This window comes from Rousettus aegyptiacus, unplaced genomic scaffold (genome assembly GCF_014176215.1).
Source record: "Rousettus aegyptiacus isolate mRouAeg1 unplaced genomic scaffold, mRouAeg1.p scaffold_m13_p_8, whole genome shotgun sequence".
Classification (NCBI taxonomy): domain Eukaryota; kingdom Metazoa; phylum Chordata; class Mammalia; order Chiroptera; family Pteropodidae; genus Rousettus; species Rousettus aegyptiacus.
This window is the reverse complement of record NW_023416311.1, coordinates 76,928,766-76,950,867: the sequence shown is the minus strand read 5'-3', so window position 1 is coordinate 76,950,867 and position 22,102 is coordinate 76,928,766. Positions and strand designations below refer to the sequence as shown.

The 22,102-nt window shown below is 31.9% G+C and overlaps 1 protein-coding gene across 5 annotated transcripts in view; it reads left to right on the top strand.

Annotated features, from left to right (window-relative positions):
• Nucleotides 1-22,102, top strand: part of IPO11 (importin 11) — a 161,588-nt gene that overhangs the window by 89,555 nt on the left and 49,931 nt on the right. For 4 of the 5 annotated variants that reach the window (XM_036225230.1, XM_036225234.1, XM_036225231.1 and 1 more), the window contains exons 23-27: nucleotides 536-615; nucleotides 1,012-1,092; nucleotides 10,256-10,351; nucleotides 10,932-11,045; nucleotides 15,823-15,944. In XM_036225230.1, the coding sequence (XP_036081123.1) occupies nucleotides 536-615; nucleotides 1,012-1,092; nucleotides 10,256-10,351; nucleotides 10,932-11,045; nucleotides 15,823-15,944 (493 nt within the window). Of the gene's footprint in view, nucleotides 1-535; nucleotides 616-1,011; nucleotides 1,093-10,255; nucleotides 10,352-10,931; nucleotides 11,046-12,112; nucleotides 12,175-15,822; nucleotides 15,945-22,102 lie in introns of those variants that run through there. The other variant, XM_036225233.1, reaches the window with a different exon arrangement.

Below are 22,102 nucleotides of genomic sequence, written 5' to 3'. Positions count from 1 at the left end.
TAAGAACACTTTTTATGTGTAGGTTTTTTAGGGGAGCGATTTGCAGAACAAAGCCCAGGACTGAGAATATCTAAACAATATAAATTTTTGGAGTATAATAGGGACTCTTTTCATAACTACTGTAGCATATTCAGTGCCAGCACAGTAGATACTCAGTAAATGCTTATTTAGTGAACCCATTTAAGCAGATGTCAAAATACGATGGTAAAATGGTTCAATTGCATGTTGTTTGCCATGCTAGCACTAGAGATATAGTTTGATTCAAAAGATTGGGTCAGATGGTTATGTTCTTTTCTGAAAGAAAAAGGAGCTTAATATTCTTAATTGTTTTAACTAGTGGGAGGTTTATAAGAAAGCCTTAAGTTATAGATCAGTGCTAGTTTTTAGATATCTATACACTAGTATTCTGAATAGCCCTCAGAAAAGATTTGTAAAGAAAGGTTGTTAACTTAGTTTTAAATAAATCACTTTATTTAACTGGATTTTGAACAATGAATTAGTTCGTCTTTTTTTTTTTTAATTATTATTTTGGCAGAATTAAGTTCAGAAAATCTCAGAACCTGCTTTAAGATCATCAATGGGTATATCTTTTTGTCATCAACAGAATTTTTACAGGTATGTTGTTGCAGTTTTTGCATTGTAAAGCTTATATGATTATTTCTCATTTGAAATCAGGAGGTGCCTTTTCAAAATTTAAATGATTAATTTATATTACTTTAAGTGGGAGGGAAGCTTTATAAGTATTGCTCACTGAACGACAGATGTGATGCAGTTCCATGAATTATGGTTTTTAACACAGAAAATATGCTGCATGAATAAATCCTCACTTCTATAAAAATCAACATAACAATAAGCTATATTTTTATTTCCTAAACTTCCTAAAGAGTTCTAATTGAAACTTTAGTATATAATTCTCAAATAGATTATAATGAGTCCCAAATTGAATTTTATGTGGCTTTTGATATTGCAGATTTACTCATGGGTATATTTTGACTTTTGATTGAATTTCAGACATATGCAGTAGGTCTGTGTCAGTCTTTTTGTGAGCTGCTAAAGGAAATTACTACAGAAGGTCAAGTTCAAGTGCTTAAGGTATTGTCATTTTTTAAATGATTATTGCTGTAAATTTTCCATTTCTATTTTGTGAAATTAGAAATTGGATTTAGATGATTGCAAGAGTAATTCTAGACAGAGTATTTTCTTTTAGCAATGTTCAGTTGGTCTCATACCTCTGGATCAGAGGTCTCAAATTTGAGTGTTCATACAGATCACCTGAAGATGTTGTTAAAGTGTAGCTTCCATGTTTCTAGGAAGATCCCCTCATCCTAAGAAATCGTTTTGTGTAGCAAGGCTTTAAAAACTTTTATAAGTTATCTCAAGGCTGGTTACATTTGATACTTCTTACTCCTCAAGTTTGTTAGCCCGCTTTTGAAATAAAATTTTCTTACTATAACTTGCTATTTTTAATTTTGGTTGGCTGTCAAAGTCAGAATACCAAGTTTGTATGTATTGTGTATAATTCAGAATGAATATCAAATTTCGTACACCTGAAACTATAATGTTATATGCCAATTATACCTCAATTAAAAAACAAAGAAAAACCAACCAAATAAGCTCTGAGTTTTTTTGCGTTTTATCTTTATAAATTAAAGATATGTTATCTTTACTTATTGTATATAATTGTGTGTAAAACTAACAGGCTCTGAGTTGTACATTGTCTTTATTGTATCTGTATTTTAAGGATATAAATAGTATCAATCAAATGTACATTTACATTAAATATAAGTATATATTAAAATTTATATTTACTTGTGCATTTTTGTGTGTGTGTATGTATGTGTGTGTGTGTGTAGATATATATATATATATATATATATATATATATATATATATAACCATATATACACTTTATGTATGGACTTTGGGAGAATGTAGCTGTTAAAAGTATTCCTTTTTTGTTTCTAGTTTCTTAGCTATGTTCTAAGTGAAATGTGAGAGCTGCCTAGGTGAAGTGTTACTATCATAACAAAATAACATTTATTGCATGAAAAACATGGCATTGCATTGCTTTAGATCCTAAAAACTTTGCTTTCCTCCCAATGATATGAAAAGATTTTGCTTAAAAATGTTCATTATAAGAAATGTTTAACTACAATAGTGTAACAGCAGTCCTTAGCATATTTGGGGGACTAAGTTGGTAAAAGTTTATTCAGATGGTAAAGTTTGTTTTCTTATTAACCAATATGGTGGATAGCTACTGTACATCTAATAAGACTAATAATCAGTTTGAACTTATTCAAACATTATAATATTTTATGTTCTGTTCTTCAGACATTTATTATACACACATATGCACATATAAAGCTCCAGATATTTTGTTAGAATACTTGTTAATTTGACTTACAAATTGGTTGTATTTGTATCAGCGCTGGTTATTCAGTCATTTACCATATAGGTCAGGGAGTCAGCAAAATTTTTCTATAAAGGACTATGTAGTAGGCTTTGTGAGCCATACAGTAGTTGTCTCAACTATTTATATCTGCTGTTGTAGATTGAAAGCAATCATAGACATGTGTAAATGAATGAGTGTTGCTGTATTCCAGTAATGCTCCGTTTACAAAATTCTGCAGTTGGCTGGATTTGGCCCATGGTAGTTTTGCCAACCCCTGGTGCTGGTATTCAATACTTTCTTTTATTAGGCATAGGTGACAGGAAACCACAGTTTTTGCTGTAAAGTGATTTATTCTGTTGATGTTGGGGAGGCAAGTAAATAACCAGTCTGTATTTAGTGTTACATAAATAGTGGTATCAACCTAAGTTCTCTGCCATTAATTCAGTGCCACCAGGAGTCCCCAGCCTGGGGCATGGTGAAGGGAGAACCTTTGCTCATGGGAAGCAGTCCAAGTGTTACAGCTCAAGTTCTACAGCTCTGGTGTTATAGCTCAAGGCAGGAAAAGGGCAGCATGTGCACTTTGAAGTGGTAGTAAAGAGAATCTGTGTCTGGGACTTGTTGAGACCCTTGTACTTCAGGCCTGGCCTCCTACCAAATGTCTATCAATCCTCACTCATACTAATTTCAAATTATTCTAGCTCCAAAACTTACAAGTAACACTGTAATTTTTGTTAAATATTGTAACATTTGTAACATAATTGTTTTTGTGAATCTTTATTGCATTTACGCCTTTGCCAAATTGATGTAGTGGCAATATATAATTATACTGAGGAACTTCCATATGTCTAACACAATCTTAGAGCTTCATCTTTTGGTTGATGATAATTTCTTTTCTGGACGTAGTTAAGATAAAAGGGATTAACGCTTTGGACTTAATTATTACTATTTGAGGAAAAACTGATTTGGAACCTGGGAAAAATTTGAGAGAAAATTGTCATGTCATTATAATAAGTTTATAGATTTTTCTGTGTATGTTGTTTTATCTTTCTCCTCTACGAGACTAAACTTTTCTCCAATCCAAAGTTTAGTAAATTGTGTTCTCTTTTTTCTGAATATATGCAATGTAAGTGATTCAGAAGCCAGGGAATGCATAATTCTTGTGTTATGGATTGTACAATGATTATCACTATATCCAGTAGAAGTGCCTGCTGAAACATACTAACAGTGCATTTGGAATGTTACTCTCTTCTTGACCTATGCTTGGTTTGCATACCCAGCTCTGCTACTTATTCAGTTCTTCAGTATATTCTGGGCTTAAATTCATTTATTATATAACGAGTCATACTATGTGAGTTTTAATAATATGTAACTATGCATTATTTGAATCCTTTGTTAAATTATAGTCTGTATATTCTAAGTGATTAAGGAAAGAAGTTTTTTATATTTAAACAACTCCCAGAAAAAATTTGTCTGAAGTGTTTTATTTTCTTTTGCTTTTCTTAGTAAAATTATTAGCACAATAATTGTTGAAAGACAGCTTGTTTTGAGTCATACATTATGGGCATTATGAAATTCATTTGAAAAATGAGCTGAGTTTTAGGATATATCCTAAGGGGAATATTTACTTCTTAATATTTTTTTTTAAAAAAAATTATATTCCTGCAAGATAGAGGCAGTATATATAGCAAAGCAGGTAACACTGTGGACTGAAGCAAAGTTTCCATGGTTAGAATATTGGATTTGCTACTTCACAGCTCTGTTGAGGTGAGCAAGTTAATTTCTGTTCCTCAATTTCGATCTGTAAAATGGAGATGAAAACTTTACTACCTAGGTCGAGGTGAGGATTGCATGAGTTTATATGTACGAAGTACTTATAACAATGCCTCATATGTAATCAGCTAATATAAGTGTTGGCTATTTTAATTCTATAATATAATTATATTCTTACCTAATTATATCATATTCCTTTGGGGTAAAGCAGGCTACTGTACCTGTAGGTCAATAATTTATTTGGTTGTAAGGAAAACAAAACAAACCAAATTACCTATTCCTTTCACCATTTCTTCTAAATAAATGTTTATGTAAAATAAAGAGTACATTAAGTTTTTAAAACTAAGTTGGAAATTTCCACAAAGATAGAGGTTTACTCTTTATAAAGAACTATATATCTCAACTGGCTTTTTAAAATTAATTTGTACTTAATTATTTCTTGTTTTTAAGAATAACACAATCTTTAAAAAATTTTTATTATGAAAAATTCCAAATTTACATAATGTACATTACTCTTATAATTTTACTAAGAAAAAGAACTTGATTTACTTTTTCTTTTGAAATAAAACAGAGTAATGTCATTATTTGTTCCTCAGTTGTACCTAATATTTTTTGATTAAATGACTCAGCACAAATCAGTTATCCAAATACATATTAAAATATTTGTAACATTTAACATGTTACAGATTAAATCATTTTTTCTGTGAACATGTTAATAGGAGATCATTAATAGGATACAAATACTTGAAATAAAATTTGGCAAGTGTTTAAGACTGTATTTTTATGTAAATATTGTATAGTCAAACCTGTATATTTGATTCGAAATCTCAAAGCTGCATTTTATTATTTATTAAATAGATGTTAAATAGTAGGAATATAATTATTATGAATAAATTTGTGTTTTTTATGTAAAGGAATATTTTAGGTCATTAGTGCTTTTATGCTTGTACTTGAAAGCTTGGGGAACTCTAAAAATTTTTGGCGTTTTCTTGTTCTCAGAGTTCCAGTAAAGCTATATAAAGCTAAACTATATAATAGTTTTTAATATTAGCTCATTATTTTCATTTTTAATACCTCTCAGATACTGTTTCTTAATATAGTATGCTATATAACATTTTTAATATACTTTTGACTAAATGTCACTGTTATACTAATTTCTGACAGTATATGGAAGTAACTTCTTTGTGCTTTGAAGCAGAAAATTACAATGTTATGAAAATTGGAGAGACAAGTATGCCTGCTTTAGGAACAAATGGTTAAGAGCAAAAATAGGCTTTATTATATTCTGTGACTCAGAACAAGTTATCTAGATGAATACAATTATATTCTAAAAATACTCATTTAAATTGTTAAAATTTTTTAATTTGAAATTTGTTTAATGTATACTTTCAACTTTGAGTTTAGAAATATTCTTTTTTTTTATCATGATGTTATCAAGCAGTAATGAGCCAGGTTGCTTTCATTCTCTGTGATAAGATTCACTTAAGATGGTACAGATATTTTTGAAGTATAATTTATTCTATAATAATAATAATAGCTAATACTAGCATTTACTATATGCTGCACATTTCTAAGCAAGTAACATAGAGTTCACGTAATCCTCACATAAAGCTGTGACGACAGTATTATTCTTTTCCCAGTTTTTACAGATAAGATATCAAATCTCAAAGCCATAAATACCTTGTTCAGGGTCATACAGCTAGTAAGTATTGGAACGTGATATAATGTAGGTATTCTGACTTCAGAATCTATGCTCTTAATCACTTAGTAATGCGGTGTAAGCCTAAATCAATAAAACTGTCTTAGGTGCATGGCACCAACTAAAAGCCTGCATTTTTGACAGGGATTTTCAAAACAGAGTCTGTTCCAGGAAGATTCAGAAAAGGGACGGATTAAAACTAAAGCGTAGAAGTTCAGTTTGTAATAGCAGAATGCTGATAAAAAATAGTAGCACGGTTGGATGATTTTTCAGCCACACAGGGGAGTACTATGTAACTTTAAAAAGGGATGAAAACAATCTCTACATATAGTTTTAGCATCATTTTGAGACTGTAAGCAAGAACAGCGTCTAGAGTTTTTTATATTTAAAGGGTGCAACATAAGATAGCAATGGAAAAATAAATCAAAATAATGGAAGCTGGTTATTTCAGGATTTATATCAGTTTTGTACTTTTGCTTTTGGAGCAATGTCAATGTTCTATATGATTTAAAATAAAGGAAAAGCAGTTCCTGAAAGTAAAAAAACAAGCTGAAACATTTAAATCTAATTATTGTTATATTGGTTAAATAAAATCATAATATTTCAAGTAATTTTAATACACAGTATTTTACATGTATATCTCTGGTGGGATATAAAGGATAAAAATAAACACAAGGAAATTATAAATTGCATTCAGTAGTGTTATCAGTATTATTAATATTGGTATCGTTATTTTGAAACCCATATATGTATATATGTGGGCATTTTTATGTGTAGTAATTAGAAGCGAATGAGGTTATAAGAATCTGGCATCTTACAGTATAAGAGAAGAAAGATGGAAATCAAAGAAGTTATATAAAATATAACCTTAAATTTGATTTGGTGAATTTATTGCATATGCTTTTTAAGAAGAGAAATTTCCTAATGCTGTCTAGCAAAGACCGAGAAGCAGTGTCAGTCTAGTGGCAGCAAGCATCCCAGATCCTAGACTGTACTCTGTAAATATTGTGTCCTGCTGGGTGACTCCAGAGCTCAGGCAAGGGATACACAAAATAATCTGGGGGAGTTCTCTTGTGCTACAAGGAAGAGAAGGTGGGATTCTGTTAAAAGGATGCAGGAATTAACTTGAAGGAGGCTTCCACTGCCTAATGATGGGATAGTTTGAGCATCAAAACAAAACCAAATTACATGAATTAAAACACATAAAATGTACCATGAGAACATAAGGATCCCCCCCTCCAAGAAGAATAAGTTATGATTTAAATTCCGTTAACCTTTGTAAATCACCTTTTAACTACCTATTATTACTTTAGTTGTCTTTAGTGTTACTTCCTTCTTGGAGCTGTTTGTCAATGTGAGTATACACGCATTTCACTTAAAATATACAGTTTTGTTTATTACTGCTGAATCATAGATGCATTTTTCAAATTTTTATTTAGAAGGGAAAACTGTGCTGCTGAGCAAAATGTCTGGTAGGATTTGGGTCATTATGGAAGAAACTTCTTCACTGTTGAAATAGTCGTAATTTGAATTCTATGGTGTTTAAGTCACATCTGCACTATCTTCCTTGGAAAGTGAGCTGTATAGAGTAATGTGTGTAAAAACGTAGAATCCTTCCATATGGATTTCCAGCAGACATCTCAAGTTTAACATGTCTACAACCAAACTTCATTGTTATTAACAGCACCATAATTTGTACCCATTGCCCAACTAAGAGTAATCCTAGACTTCTTCACCACCTATTCAATTTGTTTTCTATTTTTTATCAGCTCTACTTCCTAAAATTTATCTTGAGTTCGTTCCACAACCCCTGCTTCCAAATCTGATAGTGGCATTTTCCTAACATAATTTTTCAGAAACAGTTTTATCTTCCATAGCTATGATTCCTAACCTTTTCGAATACAAAGACTTTATTTTAACCCTGAAATATTCTGGATCGTATTAAGAAAAATGCATAGGGATGGCTGGTTTCTATTGAATGATGCCTTCAAATGAACTTAAATTTTAAAAATCATAATGACCTAAATATGTGATTATTTCTTTTCTGCACAAACTTTTATAATCTTTGGAGTTAGTAATTTTCTTTGGTGTAATTTTTTACATGCCGTAAATTCCCTGCCAGTTGTCTGTGCTCAATATATTCAGACATATCGACCCATCGGGTATTTTATTACTTTAATTTTCTCAAAGAAATCTCTTCCAAGGCCTTGTTGATTTCCCCTCCTCGCTCTTTTCCCCAAGCTTGTAGCTTCTTTTTCTTATTGCTAGCGTCCCGAAACTTTACAGTTGTGTGCCTTGATGTAGTTTTATTTTAATTAATTGTACTGGGCACTACTGGTCACTACTGATCTAAAATACCCTTTAAAGAAAATACACTGTCTTCTGGGATGGGAGAAGGTCCATTGCCTAGATATGCAGATTTGGGATTATTTGGCAATCTGTTTCTTAAATAGACATTCAACCAGTCTTGTTTTTAGTTTTTCCTTTACCTCCTTTCCAAAGGTGTATGGTTCTGCTAATAATGTCTGTGTTTTCTGGTGGTGGGAGGTAAGGAGAAGATACATGATCTGAAATCGAGTTGCTCCTCAGCTTTCTCCATTGCAACCTTAGATTTCAGCTTTCGCTGTTCTGATAAGTCAGTTACCTCCTGAATTTTTTTGTAGTTCCCTATATTCATCTCTTATTTTCTTTGTCCTTTTAAAATTATGTCCTCTTTCCTATTAAATCCTTTTACTCTAATTTTAGTAGAGTTTTCAGGAGGGAGTGAAGTTAAATTTATGTCTGACACTCAACGGACGGCCATCCATTCATAGATAAAATACAGACTGTATGGTAATATTTACTTCTGAGGCCCTCTTAGTCTACTAGCTTATTAACATCCCTACCTTTATCCAGATACCTTTCCCATCTCTATTCCAAATCCAATTTTTTAAAACAAAATAAACTTTATTGAAGTCAGATTTAATTATGTTCTGCATCTCATCTCCTACTGCTTTTAATCGTGAACTGTGATATCTTTTATTTTGTATCTCTTAGTGGAAACAGTGTTTGGCACACAGTGTTTACATTTGTAAACTTCAGACATTCTCTTTACTTCTTGCTCAAAATTAGAAAACGTCGTCATTCTTGGGTACTATTTGCTTAAGAATGTTTTGAAATGCATGGAGGTGTATTTGATTGTCATCGTGTTTAGAGCATGCTATTCATACATAATAAGCAGAGAATGGAAATGCCAAAAGCCCCTCAATGCATGGAATAGTCCTGAATTATAAACACTCGTACCATTTAGAACGCCAATAGTCAATCTTGAGGAAACATCGCTCGAAATTTTAAGGGAAACCTAGCTCTGCCTGGAGACTGGTAGTTTCCTAGAACTCTTGTCAAATGGTTTCTGTTTCCAGTGGGGCTGGAAGCATGGAAGATCCTTCTTGCCCCTCATTGCTGCTTTCTGACTATTGCCTTCCTCACTCTAAAACTAAATAAATTAATTAATTAAAAAAAATAAACAAGTAGAAAATCATACCCCTCTTTTAATTTTCTACTTCCTATCTTTGTTATAAAACAGGGGTCCCCAGTCCCCGGGTCATGGACCGGTACAGGTCTGTGGCCTGTTAGGAACCCGGCTGCACTGCAGGAGGTGAGCAGCAGGCAAGTGAGCAAAGCTCCATCTGTATTTGCAGCCGTTCCCCAGTGCTAGCATCACCGCCTCAGCTCTGCCTCAAAACATCAGGCATTAGATTCTCACAGGAGCACTGGTCCCTGGTGCAAAAGGTTGGGGACTGCTGTAGAGGGAATCCATCTTAATCATATAAAAGTAATTTATTTCATTTTCACCTATAACAGTCAATGCTCATGGTTAATAATCTATGTGATTATACTAAAAAGGAAATGAGATTATTTCACATTTAATAAATATGCTATATATATGCAATGTACCCTTTTCTATCCACTTTATTAAGTTTAAATGTAGATTTGTTTTTGGACATTGTATAAAGTTAGTTGCTGTTACTAACTTTCCTTTTCACTATTAAAAGCCAATACTTCTGAAATATCTTTTGCTGTTTCTATTAGTGCAATATTTTGTGTTATTTAAAATGCAAACATAAGAATTACATTAACAACATACCTTTGTAATCAGAATATGATTAATTATAGTTCTGTGTAAGGTGTATAGCTGTGTCTAAACATTACATACTTTGTATCGAATTGAAGTTTTTAATGGATTATTTTATAAAAATGTGTCTAGTATAAGAATCTGGAATAATACCTCATGTACTCATGTGTATCTCAGATTTGGTGTGTGTTATTTAATACATTGTTTTCTTTACTTTTGTTATGCATGAAGCAATGACTTACATTATTAAGTATTGCCAATGTGTCGTTCTGGTTTTTAGGTTGTGGAAAATGCCCTTAAAGTAAACCCAGTATTAGGCCCACAGATGTTTCAACCGATTCTACCCTGTGTTTTCAGAGGTATTATAGAAGGGGAGGTAAGATTTTTCTTAAGCTTCTAAGGACAGTATTGGACTATAGGGTACTAGTTTTAATTTTTTTTTTTTTTTTTTTTTTTTTACTTCTTTGGAAAATTATGTGTTCTTCATTGTTAGATATGAAAGGAAAGCTTTAAAAAATATTTCATTATTTTGAATTGGGTTAATTTCAGGTAGTCACACAGCTTTGTATTTTTAGTGGTCCTCATAGGAAGAAATAGATTTCCTTTGCTATATGATCTCTTTCGTTCATATGCACATACAGTCATTCACAAAGATTTGAAGCAGAGGAATGGGAAAAAAATAGTGCTGGTTTTGTTACATACTGAATATGTGAAAATGCCAGTTTTGTTCTAGTAGATCCATGTAACTATGTATGTTAGGAGCATTTAAAGTAATATAAATATATAAATGTGCTATTGGTAAATATTTTTTCTCTGTTCTGTATTATAGAAGCAATGTGAAGGCGAATATTGCTATCGCATATCCCTGTTGATTATTACTCTTTAAGTGATTATTTATAATTTTTTATACTTGTACCTTAACACAGTTTTCCGTGTGCTGTATTTTAATTGTGTAGAGGTATCCTGTAGTGATGTCAACGTATCTCGGAGTTATGGGTCGAGTCCTGCTGCAAAACACTAGTTTCTTTTCTTCACTTCTTACTGAGATGGCACATAAATTCAATCAGGAGGTAAGAATCTGATTACTTAAATTGAAGGAGGTCTTTATTCAGATAAAGATTGGTAATAATTTGGTGAAATAATGATCTTATAAAAGTCCTATAGTATTTAAACTTTTATATTTTAAATCTTTAATAACTTACATTGTACCTATAATTTGGGAGAAGGAAGAAAAAAGAATATGAATGGCAGTTGAAACTTATATTCTGTTTTCTCTCAAAATATTCAATTTTATTCTGCTTAGCCATAAGCATACATAAAATGAAACTGGGATTTTTACATATTATTATGTAGTGCTTATGTTTCATTTCTTTAACTTTTTCTCATTGCTATGCAATGAGTTTCCATTATCACGATTGTGGGAAATGACTTTTTTCCCCCAAAAGCTTATTTTAAAAACACCATAACTAAAACCAGTCACCAGAATAAGTATGGAATAGGTTCTTAAGTGAGTTGGTTATTTGGGACTAAAACATTATATTAAAATAATGGTTTTTATGTTTTAAGTCATTAGTCTGTTAAGATTTATTAAATATAGAAGGAGGAATGTGCCTCACTGATATCTCTAGAATGGAGGCATTTTGTTAAATCTTTTAGTTTGTGTGCTGAAATAAATATAACTATTTTGGCCTCAAGGAAATCCAGAGTAACAAAGTACAAATTTTAGAATGCACATAGTTTTTCTAGAATTAAACTAATCTAATGAAAGATCCTAGCCTTTGTTTTGATGGATAGGAGAAATCTTTTTTTAGCTTTATTAAATTTCACTGTGATGGGATAATGTTAAATAGTTAAGAATTTTTGCAGTTGAGTTTGGTAAAATTTGTTGAATGATTTTAATAACAATACATTTAACAATAACATACGTTTCATATGTTACTCTAAATCCTCACAACAACCCAATGAAATTATTTTATATCTGTCTCACACATGAGAAATCTGTGTCTTAGAGAGTGTTAGTGACTTGCTCAAGTTTGCACAGTTAGTAAATGATGGAGTTGGTATATAGACCCCAGTATCCTAACTTCTGAGCCTGATATTTCAGTGACCACATTCAGCTGCCTCCTATTTATTCTAGAACAGGCACTTCCACTAGACACTGGAAACACTCGCTTTGATGTGCTTATAGTACTCTTTTAAAGGAGAGAGTACTTAAACAGGTAATTTCAATTATATTATTAATATTATATGTTATATTAATATTGTAAATACTATGATAGAGATATGTCTAACGTGCTATGGGAAGAGAAGGAAAAGCTGTCAACTATATCAAAAGTTTTTCCTAATTTTTTTTAGTGTGATAAAATACACAGAACAAAATTTACCCTCTTAACCATTTCCAGTGTACAGAACAATGATATTAAATGTATTCATAATGTTATACAATCATCACCACCATTCATCTTAATTCACTGTTGTAAAACTTGACCCTTTCTACCCGTTAAATAATAACTCCCATTCTCCCCTTCCCCTAGCCCTCGGTAACAGCCATTCTGCTTCCTGTCTGATTTTGACTACTCTAAGTACCTGAGATAAGTGGAATCATAAAGTATTTATTTTTTTGTGACTACTTATATCATTTAGCATAATGTATTGAAGTTTCAGCCATATTAAGAGCAATATGTCAGTTTCCTTCTTTTTTAAGGCTGAATACTATTCCTCATGTATATCTATTTTTGCTACCTTATCAACTGTTTACTTCAAAGCAACTAAGTTAAGTTTTCTAATATATACATATGGTTTTATCTTTCCCTTCTTTCAGATTTCTTCAGTGTCTTTCTTTTAGATATAGAAATAAATCCAAACTCTCTAATGTAGTTTCGCCTACAGAGGCCTGCTATAATCTGGTTCTTTATCCTTTCGCTTTATCTCTTAGCCTCCTTTTAGCACTCCATGATCCAGCCATTCACTGCTTAGAACATTTTTCAATTTCTTGGAAAGACCTTTCTCCCTCCCTTTTCAGAGTCCTTGCATACAGGCTGTTCCTTTTACTGAGAACACTCCTTCCCAGCCTCTCACTTTATTTTAGTTAATTCCTAATCTTTTTTGATTCTACCTTAAACAACTCTGGGTAATTTTGCCCCAATCCTCTAAGCTTCAGTTAGATCTTTTTAAGATGTTTCTATAATTGGAAATTATACATTTATCAGGGATGTTTGTTCCATCCTAGCTATGGCCCTGCTTATATAGTACCAGGGTCAACAGACTACGACCAATGGGTCAGATCCAGCCCGCTACTTGTTTTGTAAAGTCTATGAGTTAAGAACAGTTATTACAATTTTTTAATGTTTGAAAAAGTAAATAATAGTAACATTTTATGACATGTGAAAGTTATATGAAATTTTATATTGAAACACATCCGTGCCCATTGTTTACATATTGTTTATGACAGATTTTGGGAGTTGAATAGTTTCAACTAAGACCAGATAACCCACAAAACCTTAAATATTTACCCTCTGGCCCCTAACAGGAAACAGTTGCTGACCCCTCATATTCTAATTGTTTGATTAAAGTCCCCACAAATTCACTGTTATGTACTGTTAAATATTTTTATAATAAAGGAAATAATTATAAAATTAGGCTACAGAGATATCTGTCTTTACTGATTGCATCTTCATTTCAACCAGATTTATTACCGTAGCTTCAGTTGTATAATTACGTTTTAAAGATAACTCGCTATTTGCTTTTATAATGATTATAATCTGTTTTTTAAATCTTGCTTACTAGATATTAATTGCAGTAAATCTGTTGAGCATTTGTACCATTTATTTCCAAATTAAATATGAATTGAAGACACCATGATATAAATCAGAAATTACCAAACTGTCTTTGTTTATGGTGCTCTTAATGTGTTAGTAATATTTTCAAAGTGTTCCTAGGCCAAAAGAAACATAGTTCCTTTTATTAAGTAGTTAGGTCCAAACAACTTCTTATGTATTAATGTCCTAATAACTTAATAGCTATTGAAAAAAAACACAAAACCTAAAAGTTAAGAGTAATATTTTGTTTTCATTCTTAAATACAATAACCACAATTATTGACTAATGGAATACATATATCTATTGGGCACTACCCCAAATTCTCAAACCCTAGAATTAGATTGGACAGCTCCACTGTCATTTTCTATTCTATTTGATTTTGTTGTAGTACTTTGCAAAGATAAGAAGTCATTGAAAGGAGTATAATGTTAAAACTGGGAATGTCTTGAGCTAGTAGTTCTTGGCAGTATCAGACAGATGTCTGTGTTTCTCTCAATTTTAAATATTCCGTGAGTTCACTGTGGCATCTTAAGATGCAGCACAGTTTGTAGAACTCAAGTATAAATAATTATTTTGAACTAATAAGTGTTTTCTTGACTTTTTATTATTTTAAAAAATTTGTGGAAGCATTTTTTGGAAAAAATGTAGAAGCAAAAAAGTAGAAGAGTGTGGGAACATAAGGTTGATTTTATGTTACCAAATCAATGAGGTATATATTTTGATATTAAGTGCATTTTATAAAAGGTTTTAGAAATGGGCAAGTGTTTATAAGCAGACCTTAAGATCCACTTTCAGTCTACATGATCAGTATACTGGGTCATGTCTTACTTTATAGATTTTTAACTATCAGTAAGAGTTCTCTAGAAAAATAGAACCAATTGTGTGTGTGTGTGTGTGTGTGTGTGTAAAAAGAGAATGAAAGGGAAACTGTGTGTGTGTGGATAATGAAAGAGAGAATATGTGTGTGTAAACATGTGCATGCAAGCACACAGGAGTTTAAGAATTGGCTCACATGATTGTAGGGACTGGCATGTTCTAATTTTGCATGGCAGGCTGAAAACTCAGTCAGGATTTCTGTGTATTATATTAGTTCCGGGTGACAACATAGTGATTCACCATGTATATATCTTAGAAAGTGATCATAATAAGTCTAATAACCATCTGTCATCAGACATAGTTATTATAATGTTAATGACTTTATTTTCTGTGCTGTATGTTACATTCATGTGACTTATTTTATAACCAGAAGTTTGTACTTTGTAATCAGTCCCCTTTCCTTTCCTGCCCAAGTCTCCACCCTGCTCCCCTCTGACAACTAGCAGCTCTCTGTATCTATGCATTTTTTTTTGTTTTATTTTGTTTGTTTTGTTTTTTAGATTCCACATATAAGTGACATTGTATGGTATTTGTCCAACTTTTCACTTAAAATAACACTCTAGGTTCATCTGTATTATTGCAAATGGCCAGATTTCATTCTTTTTTATGGCTGAGTAATATTCCATTGTCTATATGTACCACATCTTCTTTATCCAATCATCTACTGATGGATAGACTTGAGGTCAAATTTCTTCTTTTCTGTGAAATCTTAGTTTTTGCTCTTAAGACTTTGAACTGATTAAATGAAGTCCAACACACATTATCTAGGGTAATCTCCTTTACTTACAGTCAACTCATTGTAAATGTTAATCACATCCACGAAAGACTTGTACAGCAACATCTAGACTAGTATTTGATCAAACAATTGGACACCTCAGTGTCGTGTCCAGTTTGACATAGTTGAGTCAAATAAGTTTGTATAGTTCTCTTAGTTAATTGGCTCTCAAGATTAATTAGAGTTGATTTCTGGTTTGCTCAAATTATTTTTTTCCAGCTCAAAACTTGCTCCAAATTCTTGTATTCTAATTCTCTGGTTTGCTGGAATCGATCTTTAACCACCTTATGAAATTTTAGCCTTTAGCAGTACTTATCCATAAGTAAATAGCATTTCAAATATTATGAGATGCCACTTGGTTTTTTTTTTTTTTTTCAGATGGACCAGCTTTTGGGAAATATGATTGAAATGTGGGTTGATCGCATGGACAACATTACCCAGCCTGAAAGGAGAAAACTTTCAGCTTTGGCTTTGCTTTCTCTTCTGCCATCTGATAATAGGTGAGGAAATGTTTCCTTAAAATTTGTTTCTTTAAAGCATCAGAATATTAGCACTGTTTTGGCAATTTGGTATTGCTATGTGTTGTTGGCAATGTTTAACATATATGTACTCTAATTTTGTTATAGTAGATAATGATGTAGCAAGTGTGAGTCTAGATCTAAAAATATGTGAATGGGAGTGGTGGGCACTGCAGTTTAATGATCATATTCATTTTACTAATTTCTTTCATTTTCCTCTGAATTTCCATTTTTTAAATAATTAGATTTTATTAGATTTACTTTGGGTCCTTTTTATATAGATACATTAAATATATAATATTTCAATGGGAGTAGCACTTCATAAATTATATTATCCTCCTGGAAATTAAGTATGTCACATAATTTTTTATCTGTTTTGGATTCTGTATAAAGAAGCTTGCAACTTGTCTTTTTTCTCCATATGTAGGTGAAGTCATTAAATTATACTTGGCAGACATTGTTAAAATTCTCATTTCTGTAAAGCAAATATGAAATGCTTTGATTTGGAAATTCAGGAAAGAATATCTGTTTTTGTTTTTATCCCTGTCTTTTATCTTTCTTTCTTGGGAGTAATTTTAATTTTAAAGGCATAAAAGTAGGGCTTTAGATGACATTGTGTAAGAAGAATAATGATAATATATTAGATCTTTATATCTTAGGGACTTTTTAGAGCATATGCATCTTAGTGATAAATTAGTAAAATAAATCCAGTTAGCTTTAGAAGCCCTTTAAAAATTTTTGTCTGATTCAAGTATGGTAATTTGGATTACGAACATAGGTAATTATTTTGTCCTCAGACCATAACAGTAGCTAATATTATTGAGCACTTATTACATGTTTTATATTTTACTAAGTGCTTTTGCATTTATATCTCATTTAATTTGTAATGTAGTCCCAAGGCATAGGCATGATTGTTCTCTTTTTGTAGAGAAAAAATAGCTTAAAAATGTTAAGTAGCTTGCCTAGAGTCTGGCATGTGAGCATCTTGAAGCCAGGGCTTGCTCTTTTAACTGCCAGGTGATGTTGCTTCTCAGGTGGACTTACATAAAACCAACATATTTCCTCACTGTGAAATTGAGTGCCATCTTATTTATTTTTCAAAGCCAAATTCAAGCTACCTTTATTTTAATTTATTGGTTTCCCTTTCTCTTGGTGGAAAACCAGTGGCTCGAGAACTTTTGAGGTCGTTAAAATGGAAACGTTAAAGAATCTTGTCAATACTGAACATTTTTTGAATAAATTAATGGAAAAAATATTAAAAATATTAAAGTTAATAAAGCATGTTAGAGTACTGTCTATATAGAGTACTGAGATTGTTGAGGTAAACTAGAATTGATACAGGTTAAGAAGTATAGAAAGTGATCTAATTAAACATATTTGTTTACATTTTTATGAGAATACTATTTGCTTCGATATTTAATTTTATGTCTTAAACATTAAAATTTCATATTTAAAAGTTGTGAAGAAATAGCTTTATGATAGGAAGGTCATATCTTATTTTTGTTTATAAACTGAAATATTGAAAAATTTATTGGACAGTAATGAATTCAAGTTATTCTATGGGTACCAAGAAAGTCTTAAATAATGTGGTAACAAAATTTTATTTAACTCTAAGATGTTCCTAATGGATTACTGACTAAAGAAACATTGGTAGATACAAAAAACACAATGATTTGAAAAACAAAAAAAAAAGAAAACTTAATTGCTCTAGAAATACGCCACATAGTCATTACCCATGACATATATTCACATGCTCTAGGGGGAGGTAATGTTGACATTTAAGTCAGCAGTTTTATGATTTCCTATTGTAATCTCTCTTCTGCTAACAACTATGTATTTGTTGGAGCTTGGGAATTTTCCCCCCTTCCACATCCTTAGTGATATTTCCTGGTTAATCTCCCATGTAATAGTAATTTGCTATTCCTGTGTTTCTTCTAAGCTTTGCAGTATAACATTTCCCTTGCCTGAAATAAGCAGGTTTGGAGGATAATGGTGATAATGATTTTTTTAATCAGGCTAAATTGGGAAATGTTACTTTCTTCTTTTATTGTAATGGGTTTTCAAATGCAGTAATACACTGTTCTAAAGCAGGATTTCTCAACCACAGTGCTAGGGATATTTGGGGCTAGCTGATTCTTTGTTATAGGGCCGTCCTGTGCATTATAGGATATTTAACAGTATCCCTGACCTCTACCTATTAGATGTGCCAGTAGAACCTTCCACCTCCAGTTTATAATCACTCCTGTAAAGAATGACCGTTGAGGAAACTGTTAAACTCTCTTTTACTCTAATCTACTACTTCTGGTCCAGAAATTTGGTAAAAACTACAGACTTTAGAACCACACTCAAATCCCACTGCCAATAGTCACTTGCAAATGACCATGGCCAACTAACTTAACTTTCCTGTGCCTAAATTTTCTTATTTTTTTAAAAAAGGGATACTAATATCTTTCTGATAAGAGTATTGTAGTGAATTTACATATGTAAAGTCAAAAAGTCTGGATAGATGAAGTTAGCTGTTTTTATTTCATACCTTTCTTTTTCTCTCTCCTCTCTCTGTCCATCCATTCACCCATCTACCCACCCACCCACCTACTATAGTACAAAGTTCTAAAAGCTTTAGTCTCTGTGTGTGCATACATTCATTTTAAATTCAGTACATTTTTAGGTATATGGACTAGTTCATTAATTCATTAAAAGCAATGTGTGTAACTATATATGTTCTAAAGAATGTCACCTTCTGCTTGATGATCTTTTTTTAGTATTGTGCACTATTACTAACTTAATGATACATGAATTTGCTTGTGTCTACTCTATACATTTCTCCATGTCCTTGCCAATACTTGTATTATTTCTTTTTGATTATAGCCATGCTAGTGTGAGTGAAGTAGTATTGTATTGTGTAGAAACATCTTTTAACTGGTTCTGCTATATCATTATTCACCTTTGGGAAGCTTACTTGACACAAAGGCTTTTGACTATTAATTGATTGATTACTGTTTGCTGATTTGGGAACCCCTGAATATCATCAGTAAATATATACATTAGTGTTTTAAGAATTTTACTACCCAAGTTCTGTTACTTTTTAACTGTGATTCTGGGCAAGTTATACATCTGTTTCTTCAACTTTAAAATGAGATTAATATATCTCTTGTAGGATTATTGTGAAAGTAATTTGAACTAAGAATTCAGTGGATGTTTATATAATGTTAGTTGCTTTTATATAATTCATGTCAAGAACTCAATAGGTATTACTTGCTTTTATTACTGCTACAATAGCTGCTACATTTAGTATTGCTAGATCACATTTCATACTGTATAAAAAATACATTCTATGTTTTAAGCATGAAAAAATTGATGTATTCTACCAAAGGAAGCTTATTTTTAAATTAATACCTGACACTGTTTTTCATTATCAGACTGATTCTTCCACATGTCAATATCATTTTCATAGAGACACTGAAATATTCTGTACATATACTGACAAATAGCGTTACTTTCCTGGGATTCAGCAGTTATGAAGGTTGTAAGAAATCTGTTGTTCTGTGGGAATTGAATTTCTGGTATGGTAAAAGCCTCTTATTCTAGCTGAATATGTCAGTTAAGTCAATTTGTGCATAGACACAGACCGAATTGTTTTTCTCTAGTGACTGTTTTGTTTAAAGTTTTCATTTAAGAGTATTATTTTTTTAAGAATGTTGCATAGTGCTATCTGGAAAAGCCAAAAGAAATTCTGTAATAGTACACTACCAAAAGTCAGCTTTGTAAATTCTGGATCCCCAACATTTTAGACCCATGTATCTCCACCTTCCTCTGCCCCATTTTCAATGATAGAGAGGAAGAGAAATAGAGAGGTTTGATGGCAGAGACAGAAGAGAAAATTTCACTTTGTTGATATTCAGAAAGGACCCACACATTTAGGCCATTGTCTTCAAGGAAATGGCTACTTTTTGATTTCTGTGGATCTTTCTTTGGATGCTTTTACTCTCTACTTAGGAGAGTGATTTTACTATAAATGTAGTTCTTTTGCAGTTACTTTGGATTGTCAAAAAAGAACTAGGGAAAAATCTGGAGAGCAGGAAATCACAGAAATCACTAGTGTCTTTGGGGATTTTTTTTTCCTTGATAAACATCTTTATTTTTACCTTTATAATGGTTGTAGTTAGCCTAGTTTATTTTTTTGAATTAGAAATAACTCATTTAAATTTCCCTATGGATAAAATATGGTGCAGTGATCTAGGCTCTTAGAAATACTTTATAGAAATACTTTACCTACTCCTTATTGTATTTTTTCCTCTTATTGATTTCGATATTTTCCCTATTGATATATTTGGTTGACTGAATCTTGGAAGCTGTCCATAGTGATTTTACAAAGGTAATTGTAATGGTTATATAGGCATTGAGAGACAGCAGAGGCATTTGTGTTAGTGTAACCACAATTATATCAGTTTTTGTATGTGATTGGTGAATTTCGTTAGAATTGTAGGTTATTGCATTAAAATATGTATTGAAAATCTGCTGTGTATAAAAAACTGAACTAAGTATTGTGTAGCTACAGAGAGCTATGAGGCATGGACATTGATTGCCCTTGAGAAATGCATAGTTCTATTTTTGGAAGTATACAAAAGAGTTGTTAAACTTGAAGGGACAGTAAGTGATAACAGTATTTCAGAAGTACAAAGCAAGTATTACATACACATGCTAGTAGAGCTTAAGGGTAAAGATTTGGTACTTTCTGATAACAGAAGCTTTGCATTTGGCATTTGATCTGTGTTTTGAAAGGGCTAGTTCTTGGGCAGATAGATGTCTTGGGAAGAGTCTAAGGTGTTAGCGCATGCTTGTCTGCAGATACAGAATAAGCAAATCCATTTTGCTGTTGCCCAGCCTGTCGCATATTGAAAATGCTAGGATTCAGGTCTTTAATTTTTCATTTAGTGTTTGCTTGTTTGACATCCATATTCATTTTTTCCTTATTAAGTTATTTGTTCAATAAATATTACTGAATATAAATATTACTGAATATGAGTAGGTTTTGAGTGCTTTAAAATGTAGTTTTTATTATTTTTAAGATATTGTGAGGTCAGCAGATCAGGGAACAAGTACCATTGAAAGACAGTTTGTTATTCACAATTTCCAAGAAGAGGGAACATGCAGAGTCCCACAAGAGAAACACCTGGGCTGATGAGCTAGCATGAGGGAAGGGAAAGTGTGGGCAAGAGCCTTTATTGTGGTTTCCAGGGGAAGGATTGTGAAAGCCAGGATTAGCAGCCTACGGATTGGCTAGTTTAGCTAATTTCAGCAGGTTCTAGGTGGATGGGCTATCACAAATTGTCTGGTACCTGGCCCTAAAGTAATTAAGGAAAGGAGATAGTGGCCTGGAGAATAAGAGGCTGATAAAGGAAGTAGTTGGGTATGGGCTCTGGATCAGTTGGTTTACATATGACTTATATGGTTAAAGGCCAATATTACTATCTCTGAGAATTGTCTGGCCCTAAGAGGAGCAATCTTTCCAGGGTCTACATGGTGCCATCTGTTAAAACATCAGCATACAGAAAATAAAAAGGCATAATTAATACACTGAGTATTAACCATCTCTTGTTAACACCATGCCTAACACACAATAGGTATACAGTAACTTTACTGAATGAAGAATTGCATGAACTTAATAAATACTTATACTGTAATAGTCTGAGTCATTTTTTTCCCTCTCAACCAGATAAAATTTTTCAGAACTTCTAAAGAATGTTTATGCCTGAAAAATTGAGCTAATTTGACTTCTCAATTTGTCAGTCTTGATAAGAAGTATAGCGTAATTTTTGGTTACTCTTTAGAGTGCTACTTGAAGTAAATAGATCATTCTTCAATATTGCCATTTTAGCACATTGTAAAAACATATTTGCATTTAACAGCCCTAAAAAGGGGAGTTTTTGTGTATACTGTGATTTATAATATTGTTGCAAATTAGGAATTCTTTGAATGGGGCTACTTTAGGCAGACTTTTAATCTGTTTATTAAATTCATTTTAAATATAAATTTTGTTAATAACCTCTCCAAAAAAAGTATGGAATGAATTTAGATGTATTACTTTGAAAGGATGTATCATTTAAATTTAAGTTAGTCATTCGAGCATTAAATATATT